The 12,174-nt window shown below is 35.8% G+C and overlaps 1 protein-coding gene across 1 annotated transcript; it reads left to right on the forward strand.

Annotated features, from left to right (window-relative positions):
* Positions 1 to 298: 298 nt before the first annotated feature.
* On the forward strand, positions 299 to 11,766 carry lysmd4 (LysM, putative peptidoglycan-binding, domain containing 4). Its single transcript, XM_056478898.1, has 3 exons — positions 299 to 405; positions 1,845 to 2,122; positions 9,785 to 11,766. Exons 2-3 carry the CDS (start codon positions 1,853 to 1,855, stop codon positions 10,316 to 10,318), a joined length of 804 nt encoding a protein of 267 aa, XP_056334873.1. The 5' UTR covers positions 299 to 405; positions 1,845 to 1,852; the 3' UTR covers positions 10,319 to 11,766.
* Positions 11,767 to 12,174: the final 408 nt, after the last annotated feature.

The following is a 12,174-nucleotide window of genomic DNA, read 5'->3' on the forward strand; positions in this document are numbered from 1 at the left end:
TAAATTACTACATCCTCATCCTGCCGTGACACGTAAGAAACGCCTGTGACCTCAACCACACTTAACTCTTTAAACTTAAAACTTTATTGCAAACTCTTTGCAAACCGCAACCCACGGTCAATCTACCATCAAATTTGACAATTTTGAGTAGCCTTCTGACGTCAGGTTTTGATATCAAGGTAAATGTGGCTTACAATCTCTACAAAAAGTATAACACAAGCAATCTTTTACGTAATAGGCGGCGTAATACACAGTAGAGAAGTCGCCTTTTCCAACGAGCTGATTGGCTGGAGGACCTGTCAATCTACACTCATAAGCACGCTCGGTTGCGGTGTGAAGTTACTTTCTAAAATGACACTTCGGGATATTTTTGTCGGCACGATGTTGCTGTTTTTGTCCAGAAAGGTGAGTGCTTTTTAGATTAGATTCAATAACTGAGATAATTCTGAAAAAGTAGGCTTTAACTTCGAAGTTGATGACATGAACTTAAGCTTTACGAGTGTCGGCTATTGTAATTTAACCTAAGTGTTTACTGTTTACATACTCTATTTTATTGATAACAAATATAAAATATGCCGTTGTTTTGTTTTAGTCTGGGTTTTTGCGCAATTTTAGGATAATAAAATAACTTTTAAGAGAGTGTCAGTTCAAGTAACGGTGTTATTGGCTGGACTGCTGTTGTTTCGGCCACAGATAATAACCAGCTTACAACTCTGATTTTCTTGTGATAGGCTACAAGCAGAAACAGAAAGCTTGCACGATGTCAAACGTCAGCAGATTAGTTACATACTTATCAACAATGATACATTGTTTCGTGTTCTGCAGTGTTACAACAAAGAGGAACTCTGCGAGATGTGACATGATTGCAGATTATGATATAATAACCTTACTGTTGGAAAATAAATATTAATAATTTATAAAAGTTAATAATTATTTAAAACACTAGTTTTAGACCCTAAAATAACTTTTTTTTTTTTATTTAGTTTTACTCGAAATACCCAACAGTATGAAACATCCTACATAGAATGTTATTTTCTTGAGAGCCATGGACATCTCTAGTGTTTCATGTATTCTACTAAATAAACAAAATTAAATACTGTATTCACATATTTTACATAATTCCCATAATACTGCAAAAGGTTAGTGTGAGAAGTTACTACAAAGAGCAGTACAACATAAATTTTCATCTCAATGAATTGATTTAACCATATTAAGTGCTCAACAGAAAACAGTAGTTTCTTATTATTTTAAATATAAATATATTGTTAATCTAACATTGTAATAGCCTCTGTTTATTTACAAAGTGCTCAGCATTAATAAGTACACCCCTCACAGATCTTTCTTTTAAATTCCTCTTTTCTATAGAATGCTTTACAATAATACATATTTGCGTATACTGTACATTAGATTAATCAGTACCAAAGCCAAAACTGGAACTAATCTAAAAAAATTAATAAATAAACAATAAAAAAGATAACAGTCCAGATACACTCAAATATTAATATGTTGTTGGAAGATATTAAATGAAAATATAATAAACAGGACAAATTTAGAAAAACAAAGAAAATATAAAATTAGCTTAAATTTTGTAGTTTGAACTTTTTTTGCAATAACTTGTTTAAATTTATTTATTTCTAAAGATGTTAGATTCTGGAACATTTATTTTAATAGATATAACTGTTTAATAAAGCTGTTTTGTTTAAGTGCATCAAAATATATATTCACTGAGAAATTAATAACAATTTTCAAAAGGGGGTGTACTTGTTTAAATAAATACTGATCCATTTAACACACATACAGTATGTATAGGGTTCAAGTGTTTATTCTTCTTTAAATGTGTCTAGTTGCAGTGATGAGGCGTGGAGATCCTCTCCCTCGAGCCTTTCAGGCTCCAGTAGATGTACATGCCAGTGCAGATGGCCAAGTGTATATGTTCAGCCACAGACAAGAAGAACCGGAAGCATCATCAGAAGATGAGGAACTCAATGTCATGGAGCTCAGGCCTCGGAGCAGAGATTCATCCTCACAAGAGAAAGAAGGAGTGGGAGAAATGCTCTTGCTGGAACGGGACATCTCCCATGAGGACAATCTCAACAAACTGGCCCTTCAGTATGGATGCAAGGTATCTTGTTTAATTGTTAGGTTAATTTTTTATTCATTTACTCTTAAAAATAGTTCTCCTTTTTATAGTCTAATTGTTGTTTGAAAACATTGTAAACATCTCGAAACGGTTTTTAAATGTAGAATAACGCTATTGAGATTATTAAAATGTTCACACTTAGAAAAGCATGGTTCTTTTAATAACTGTTCATTGATAGATTCTTTGAGGAACTAAAATGGTTCTTCTATGCCTCCATTGCAAAAAAATAAAAATAATCTTGAAATCTTTATTTTTAGAATTGTAGAAACTTTCCATTGGCCAAATGTTTATTAAAAGATAAAAAATATATATTATATAAATTATATTTGTTAAAATGTTCTTTATACTAAGAAAAAAAATTGTTCTTTTAAGAAAAGCTCACTAAAAGGTTCTTTGGAAAACGAAAATACATATGGGCTGTTTCTCAATATGCGTTCTTCAGTGGTCTTGCATCCTCGTGTTCTCGTGTAACGTCATCATCAGCTGCCAAAGTTCAGTTGCAATACTCAAGACCGCAAGAACAGAGGATGCATGAAACTTCCCGGATGTGTTCTTGATATGGAGGACGCACCGATGCAGACTTGAGCACAGATCTCGCTCTACAAGTCCCAGAAGTCATTGCGACTGGAGGTGGGAAGCGCAGCATTTTATCTAGATTTATTATTAAAGTTCAGAGATATCACTTATTTACCTCAGCAGTTTCTCTAAATGAAACGGTAAAAGTAAACATTACCATGGACATCTTAATAAAGGAATAGACACATTAAGGGTGTTTATTTGCTAAAATTCGTATTAAAATCAGTTTTATTTATATTGTGCAGTGTATATTTATAATGTTTTATGTATAGTATATATTTTGAAAAAGGGAAAAACAATTAATCCTTGCATGAATGCTGTAATGTTGAAATAATTTTTCATTAAAAACGGGTGAAGGTCATGTGACCATCAGAAAGAATGCAGCATCTCATTTCTCAAAGAACGCGTTCCCTGTTCTCGTGGTCTCCCGAGTTAGTTCTTCCAAGGACACCTGGCAAGACTGGTCTTCACAAGAACACAAGTCCGTTCTCTGCGTTCTTGGAATTGAGAAACAGCCATTGTATGGCAATAGTGTTAAAATCAGTTCCTGAAAGGAAACTTCAAACTTCAACTCGAATTAAACACACCTGTTCAAGTTAATCAAGTCATTCAGTTTAAAAGTGCAGTATGTATCCCAGTGGTTGAGTTAGGTATTACACTCCTAATTCAAAACACTTCTTCACCCGGCACCTCCTTCGACGACTCCATGCCAGCGCAGGTTGCCAGATTGATGAGTGCCATATTGAGGAGCCTACACTACACGCAACAACATATGAGTGATACGGCAAAAGGAAGCTACCATGTTAAATGAGTCCTTGTTCAAACCATCATCTGAAATTTCTATTTTCGAAACGGTTTCTATTTTTTGTGGCTGAACAGCAGCATAAACTACTATGGCAACGATTACCCCAGGTACTGATGATGTGCTTTTTTCAGTGTTGAGCTAGCAGTGTGAGTTCGAACATAATTTTACGTGACATTTATTGTCATACTAAAAGCAGCAACAGATAATTTACCTAAGATCTTAAAAATTAAATAAACATATTTGAAAATAAATGTTAGAACTGCAACTCAGAGAGAAAACCAACAAATATCAGTCAATCAGCATGTACTTTTAATAAGGTTAAAGAAGTTTAATATCTATTAATTATATTCTTAACCATACCATTTCGTTGAAGTGCAGTGAGTGCACTATTCTGTGCTTCTGAATGGCTGTATTTAAATGTTTGACACAGTCAAATTGCTTGTCGCTGCAATTTTTTTTACGTGCTGTGTTGTTAGGACATGGTGTTACAATGTATGCTGCTCAGCTAATGTTTACATTTTTAATATTTGTATTAATTGCTAATTAAAAACAAGCTGTGGATTTTTATAAGTCTGAATCTGCATCTCATTTCGGAGACTGCTGCTGTCCTGTAGAGGTTGCACTCATATACATTGAAGCAGCCTTTAAGACTGAAATGAAATAAGGTGCGTTTTTTACCAAGGCAACCCGGTGTGCTGAAATTTATTTTGGTAAACTAGCAGTGGGTGGGTTGTAGAGACCAAAACAAAGACACACTGTAAAAAAGTGATTAGTTACTTTAAAAAGTGAGTAAACCCGTTGCCTTAAAAGCAACAAGTTGATTTTACTTAAAAAACATCAGTAAACCCATTGACATAACCTTTATAATTATGCACATAGTTTGTTTACTTAATAATTATAAGGCAACAAGTTCACTCTCTTTTCTTAAGTAAAGCCAACTAATCACTTTTTACAGTGCAAAACAAAGAAATATTTAAAATTTATGTAAAGAGAGGTCCTGTTTTGATCTTCTATTGATCTCACACAATCACGTGATGTGATTTCACAGTTCAGAGTTCACCAAGCTTGAACTTTGGAACGCAGTGACATGAGAAACTTGTTACAAATGCCTGCGTTTCCGGTCTGACACATTCGCATGCGTATGAATAGAATACTATGGGGCGAAAAGTGACCACTGTGACCATGGCTTCGTTTGAAATTTACAGGTATCTTGTGTATGAGCAGGGCTAGAACTTTACTCCAGGACAAACCGGTTCTATCACATGACTGCAGAAACACTTTTTAGGACCAAGCAAATCAGTGCATAATCAAAAATCCTACATATTTGTACCAATTAGGGATGGTTGGGTCTAGTTGTTCAACCCTTACTAGTCGACACTGGCTTAGTTTACATGCACCCAAATAATCCATTTGTAATTGGATTGATGGTTAAATCAGATTCAAAAACATTTACATAAACACATGATCCTATTGAGTTTGATTCAATTGAGATGAAAATTTTAACTATATTGGAAGGAGTGTTTTTTTCTATTTGTTGAAAATACAAAATTCAATTCAGTTTTTTTTTCTTCTATCTGACCCAACATCAAAAAATGAGAATGCAAATTTGAATCTGACTACTTTCTCAATTGTATTACAAAGTCTCTGGGGCACATTGATTCATTCCTTTGGCTTAGTTCCTTTATTAATCAGGGATCGGCACAGTGGAATGAACCGCCAACTTATCCAGCATATGTTTTACACAGCAGATGCCCTTCTAGCTGCAACCCAGTACTGGGAAACATCCATATACATTCATACACTACGGACAATTTAGTTTTTAATTCAATTAACCTATAGCACATGACTTTGAACTGTGGGGGAAACCGGAGCACTCAGAGGAAATCCACTTGAACAGGAGGAGAACATGCAAACTCCACACAGAAATGCCAAGTGACCCATCCGGGACTCGAACCAGTGAGCTTCTTGCTGTGAGGTGATAGTGCTAATCACTGCGCCACCGTGTCTCTCTGGGCCACACGCACAGTGCAATGTTTGGCCTACATTAACCTGGGCATATGTTGACAAGTGCATAAAACAGCTGGCTATATATTTGCATTAGGCCACTTAATAAAGTACATTGTTTTAGAAGTGCGCTGCAACATATAATTTTAAATAAACCTTCTAAATAATGTAATTAAAATATAATAAATACAGTAGAATTAAAATATTACACATTAGAATAAAGAATGCTTTTCTTTGGTAATGATTTTATATTCCCAGAGATGGGTTGCGGCTGGAAGGGCATTCGCTATGCAAAACATATGCTGGATAAGTTTTCGGTTCATTCTGCTGCGGTGACCCCTGATTAATAAAGGGACTAAGCCGAAAAGAAAATGATTGAATAAATGATTTTATAATGTGCATACAAGGAACAAATGCATGTGGAATGGACTTTCAAAATTTAAACTAGTATTTCGATTTTCTGTCACAATGCTCAATATTAAAACAACTATCAACCTATTTTATTTACTTTTAACTTAAACATCAAATGTTTCTTAAATATCAGCACATCACAAAAAGTCAGAAAACAAGGATATCTGTGCTTAAATTTAATAATTACATTAAAATTAGGCTATTATTAATATTATTGGACATTAATTTGGAGCTACTGCACTAATGTCATCACAGTATTGTATTTGTAAATCAAGAACAAACTGAACATTGCTTGATTTTATCTGCCAGGCTTTATGTCCTGTCCCTCTAGACTAGTATCATCAGCAGGCTTCAAACATCCTTATCTTCAAATGTCTTCAAAACAGGAAAACTACCTGGACTATCAGTTAAGAAGATGATGACTTTTGCTGCTGATGAGTTTTAAAGCCTGATACAGGGAAGGCACTCCATTTAATGTGCAGACAAGAAATCAGTTGTGGGCTATTGTATATTTGCAAAGATATTTTTTTTAAATAAACCTTTTGGGGATTTTGAGCTTAGTCAACTAGTTGAATACAAAACTTCAGTTTAAACAACATTCAAACTAGTACAGTCCCTACTAAATAAAACAGCAAAAACTTGTTTTTCTTTTCATATAAACTATGATTAAAAAGGCAAGTTAACAATTCACGAAGAGTCACTTCTGCTCCATGGCTTTTCTGACATACAGTAGTTAACTTGGTCGCTAGCTTACCAGTTACATTATGGTAGTGTTACAGGATTTAAGAATGGATGTGAAGAATGCAACTAGAAAACGCCAGTATGTGACGTAAAAGTCATAATATTTGAACTCAACATTGATTGACAACATTGCACAGTGAACTCCTGGTGACCCTGAACACTCTATCACTGAACACAGTATTACAAATGCTGTCTGGGAAATACAGAAATTTTTGTTTAATTAGGTATCATCATATTCCATAAAAACAAACCACCAGTCCCTACCTCATATTAGCATCTAGTACCTCAGAGTTTGCTGTGGGGTCATTAACTGAACTTATCTTGAAACTGAAACTGAAGCTGGACTGCAGTTGAAGTAAAAAAAATAAATAAATAAAATAAACACCCAAAATTATAAAAAAATGCGGAGGAGAAAGCAAAACGGTCCAACAAACGAATGAACCAGGCTATATCACAGTTTATTATGGTTGTGTGTTAGCCATATATAAGTGAAAACATGCTGAAATATTATTGAGTGCTGTTTATCTGGAAAATTGACAAATTACTACAGTATCTGATAATTTTTCCATATTTTAATCTTATAAAATTTTGTATTAGGCCTATTGTTTTGCTCATTTCTGCTCTGACACCTGGGAAGAAAGATCAACATTGATCTGCTTCATGATCAGACTGCAGTCTTGGTTCATCTGTTATTTCTCTTTATAATTTAAAGGGCACCTATGGTGAAAAATCTACTTTTCAAGCTGTTTGGACAGACATATGTGTAGATTTAGTGTATAGACCGTCATATTGGGATGATATAAACACACCCAGTGCTTTTTTTTCAATTTACAACATAAAAAACGGTGGACCAATTGGAGCGGTTTTCAGATCGACCGCAACTTTACGTAGGAGTGCTGTCCCCCCGCCCACCGAATTGATTGACAGCTGCGCGTATTAACATGTCCCGGTAGTCACGTGTATAATCAAATCAACAAGAGAGGATGAGCGCAAAGCAACCGGAATTAAAAGGTCTGTTCAGTTTGCTAGGATCATCAATCATCATCAAATGTGTTCAAGAGTGAGTTTTACAAGTTTAAAATTTTTTAAAACAGAGCACGTGTGTAATGAATTACAGCGATTTACTTCAGCTTTACTTCATCAGCACAGCTTCATCAGCTTCAGTCAGAACAATTACAAAAGAAGATGCTTCAGTTTCGGTTTGTGGACGTTAAATCAGGTTTATTTTGTACATTAACATAACAGATATTCATACAGCAGTGGAGATTAACCTGTATCCTGTCACATATGCGTGCAAAAAGAGTGCAAAGCTAAACGTGTACGCTGTCTGTCTGTGTGTGTGTGTGTCTGTGTGTGTGCACCTGAACTTTGTAACGACATTGTGTGCGACTCATCGTTAAGTTGACTCAACTCAACAAATGCATCAAGTGAAGTTTAATAATTTTGAGAGGAGCACGTGATATGATTGAGCACGTCTGGCCACTCATCTGTAATCAGTAATAATCCAATCAGAGTGATCCTAGTTTACTATAAATGGATCATTTTCTCCCTACTGTTTCTATCTTCGTTTGGAAGAATCCCCCCTTCCACCCCATCTCCTCCTTTTCCTCCCTTTCCTAAAGGGGGAGCTCTCGAGACCTACCTGATCTCGGATCTCCTGATATGCTTATCGACCAGGCGGGAGCCCTGGGCTCAAATATCTCCGAGCTCAGGGTTCTCTCCCGGGACAGCATGCCAAACCTGCTTTATACGGCAAGCATATCTAAGTGGGAACTCTTGAAATACCAATTGGTAAAGTTCTTACTGAAGTATTTCTCACAAACACTACATGAGATCTGCTTCCTTTATGACTGTTTGTTGTCTGACGCAGCCGAGGGAGGAGATTAAGGCTAGCTGAAAGGCACGTAGAAACGGTAGGCGGGAAGGACTACCCTTAAAGGTGCAGTACAACAAAACCGCCTCCTGGTGCAAAAATGTATAAAATAGAATCTTATAAAAGGTATAATAAAAAATCTGATGGGTGTTTTCAGCTTAAACTTTACAGACACATTCTGGAGATACAAAAGACTCATATTAAATCTGAAAAAGGGGTAACCGAGGTGCCCTTTAAGCCTATAATGCAGATTTCTTTTTTTTTTTTTTTCTTTTTTTAAATAGATTGATTAAATCAGTAGATATATTTTACAAAACTTAAAAACTAAAATGAGGCTATTTATGAGAAAGTCTTACTTCTCTGATTCATATTTGGTGTCGATGTCTGTGGGTGTCAAAATTAAAGTGCAAATTTTCCCTTAGAAAATTTTATATATATATAAACGGGAACATGAATAGAACATTCTAAAAGCAACTCATATAAACACCTTCATCATATTATTGTCTTATGCAGATTAAATAAATCATTTGTATAATGATATCTATGTAAACATAGGCACTGTTACAAACTAATAATTTTTTTTTCATGTTTTGGCTATTTATTTGCACAACATTTTATCAATTATAGTTTCAAACTATAAAAAAACAGTGTCATTGTTGTCTTTTTTTGTAAATAATAAAAAAAAAATCAATAATAAACAATAAAAAACTATAGCTTTAAGCAATTATAGAATTGTGATATTGTGTGTCCAGTATAAAGGCAACAGTGGTGCATCACAGGACTGTGTTGTATAGTGTTTACTTACTAAGTGGTATCGCCTCCTACTGGCTTTGTCGTCGTTTTGTGAGATCCATGGAAACAGGATCTTGACATTATCATATGTAAAGTAAGAAATAAAAAATAAGAAATGTTTAATATACTGACATATTTTAACACAACCTAACAAGACCAATTTCAGTGTCTCTCCTCATAAATTTTATTTTCTAACTTCCATGATGTGTGCATAAGCTGAAAATGTGTAATTAAATGTTTCTAGGAAAAATATACACACATTTCACTGGACATTTCACTTTGAAACTGCCACAAAGCATGCAAGAAGCAAAAACAGTGGCACAGGCACATATTCTTTAAGATCCAGGTTTACTTTTGGTGTCTTTATTTTTAAGAGTGTAAGCAGAATTATGTATATAATAAGATTAAGGGCATTAAAATAATCCTTCTTTACGGTTTCCAGGTGGCTGACATAAAAAGGGTGAACAACCTTTTTCAAGAGCAGGACATGTATGCACTGAAGTCCATCAAAATCCCGGTAAAAAAGCATGGCTTGCTAACTGAGGCCAACTCTGAGCTCAGGAATCCCCAGCAGAGACCTTACCATGATGCAGCACCATCAAACAGTGCTGTGGCAAGTGTAGCAGGAAGACCCCAAGTGCAGGAATACACCAATTACCTTAAAGAGGTGGACAATGACATTGAGCGACTGATCCAAAGCACAGACCCTGTAGAAGAAGTGTTTTCTGACAGTTCCAGGGTGTCTAGAGGATGGGGATGGAGAAGCCAGCGTTTGCGCAGTAATGGGGCAGACTGGGGGATCCAGTGGTGGAATGCTGTTATTGCCATGCTACTCATTGGCATCGTCCTACCAATATTCTATGTGGTATATTTTAAAACTCAAGACAGTGGTGAATCTGCCGTGGACAATGTAGGTGTCAACATATCTGTTTCTACCTCAAACAGTACTAGGGAATATAATGGGAAGTCACCTTGAGGAAAAAGGCGTAGTGAAGCCTTTGAAATTTCAAGTTTGGTTTGATGCCTATTTTTTGTGCTATTTTGTAGGTAAATTTAGTATTACAATATGTCAACAATACACACATATCCAACCCAGGATCATTCTGAAAACATACCTCTACAGACGTTTCTGGAGACTACAGTTTCTGCAGTTTTTGTTTTCGCAAATCCACGAGAGGCCGCTGTTTGAGTTCTCAAATTTCCCTTGCAAGTGCCATTCGCGCCTACTGTTCTCACGTAAACCCACCAGAGGTCGCTGTTGACTGACTTTTTGACTAACTTTTTGACTGACTGAGCGAACGATTGTCTGACCCACCCTCCCCCTTTCCTAAACCCAAACAATTTTATCGATTGACCTGCCCACCCACTTCCTTAAACCCAACCAACACGTTTCAAAAGAATTCCAAACAAATAAAAGCCCTGATTTTTTTACCACGTTTTCAGATTTTACCATATTCTCACTCTGCTATTTACTTGTTTATTATATTTTTGAGATTCTGTTTTTGTCTTACCCGCTTTCTGGAACTGCTCTTCATCGGACTCCAACCTCGTTGTGGTCAACTCCTCTCTGCGTCTCAAGTCCGCCAACGTACATGACATGCTAACGGGACAAACTGGTTGCAGCCGGAATCCCATCCATATGGAGGTAAGCGGTCAGCTGGAAGCACGAAAAGGAACGGTGTCACACCGCCCCATAGTGTTCGTTTAAAATAATTAAATGCAGCCATGCGTACCTCTGGCTACGTAATCCGCGGACTCCAGAAATGTCTGTAGGGCTACGTTTTCAGAACGAGCCTGTGTTGCACATATCATGGTAAATTCAAGTAAAAAGATTACTCCTCCAAAAAAGGGCTCAAATGACTGGAATATGGTACAATCCCAATTAATTTTGCACAAAATAGAGCACAAAATTTGTGTTCCACAGAAATTGTTTTATGAGAAAATTATATCAAATGAGATTGAGTTAGCATTACAGTTTAAAGCATTGAAACTCTTTTTGGATTTATGGGTGCTCTTATTTTAATGTATTATGAAACTGTATTATGTAACAGCCTTTTTTTAAATCATTAATATTTATGTACTGGCTTGGTATATCAGTGTTTGATAAATCGAGTGGATTAATAGCAACAAAAAGCAATACAAAATAAGCCTTTTTTCTCTCAACTTCATACCTGTTTTTGTGAATGCATTGTGTGCTAACTCCAATATGTATCTTTGTTTTGATTTTACCAGAACACTATTGCCAAATGGTTGTATTAATATGGTGCCAACTGTGCCAAAGCATAGATGTGTATTAAATAACTGTTTGTTCAGTCATTAGAAGTGCAATATCAATAGAATACAAATACCACAGGAAGAACTAAATTCATGGCAAATGGACACATTTTGACCTTTGGACCATGACATTAAAATATATCTTTTGAATCCGAGTAGCTGTCTTTTTTTCGTTAAAAATGTGTATTGCATGGGGGTAACAGACTAAGTGAATAAAAATGCATGAAAGCTTGAATGTGATGGTCTTGGAACTTAAAGCACTTACGGGAAACATGTCAGCCATGTCCTAAATGGTTGGACAGTTTAACTTGTGATCCAAATGTTGCAGGTTCGAGTCCCGGCACTGGCAAGAATTGTAGTTTGGGGGAGTGAATAATCAACACTCTTCCATCCTCAATGTTGCGGCTGAAGTGAGTACCCTAAGTAAGGCACCTAACCCCCAATTGCTTACCATGCAGCCTACTGCTCCAATATGTGTTCACAGTAAGATCAATATGGATAAAAATGTTTGCTAAATACATAAACCTAAATGTCAATTAAACAATTGTAAATGTTTGC

Source organism: Danio aesculapii, chromosome 18 (genome assembly GCF_903798145.1).
Source record: "Danio aesculapii chromosome 18, fDanAes4.1, whole genome shotgun sequence".
In the NCBI taxonomy this organism is placed as follows: Eukaryota; Metazoa; Chordata; class Actinopteri; order Cypriniformes; family Danionidae; genus Danio; species Danio aesculapii.

Coding starts and splice junctions, on each gene's coding strand:
- lysmd4 (XM_056478898.1), top strand. CDS start 1,853: ATGAGGCGTGGAGATCCTCTCCCTCGAGCCTTTCAGGCTCCAGTAGAT. Junction 2,123..9,784: donor CCCTTCAGTATGGATGCAAG/GTATCTTGTTTA, acceptor TACGGTTTCCAG/GTGGCTGACATAAAAAGGGT.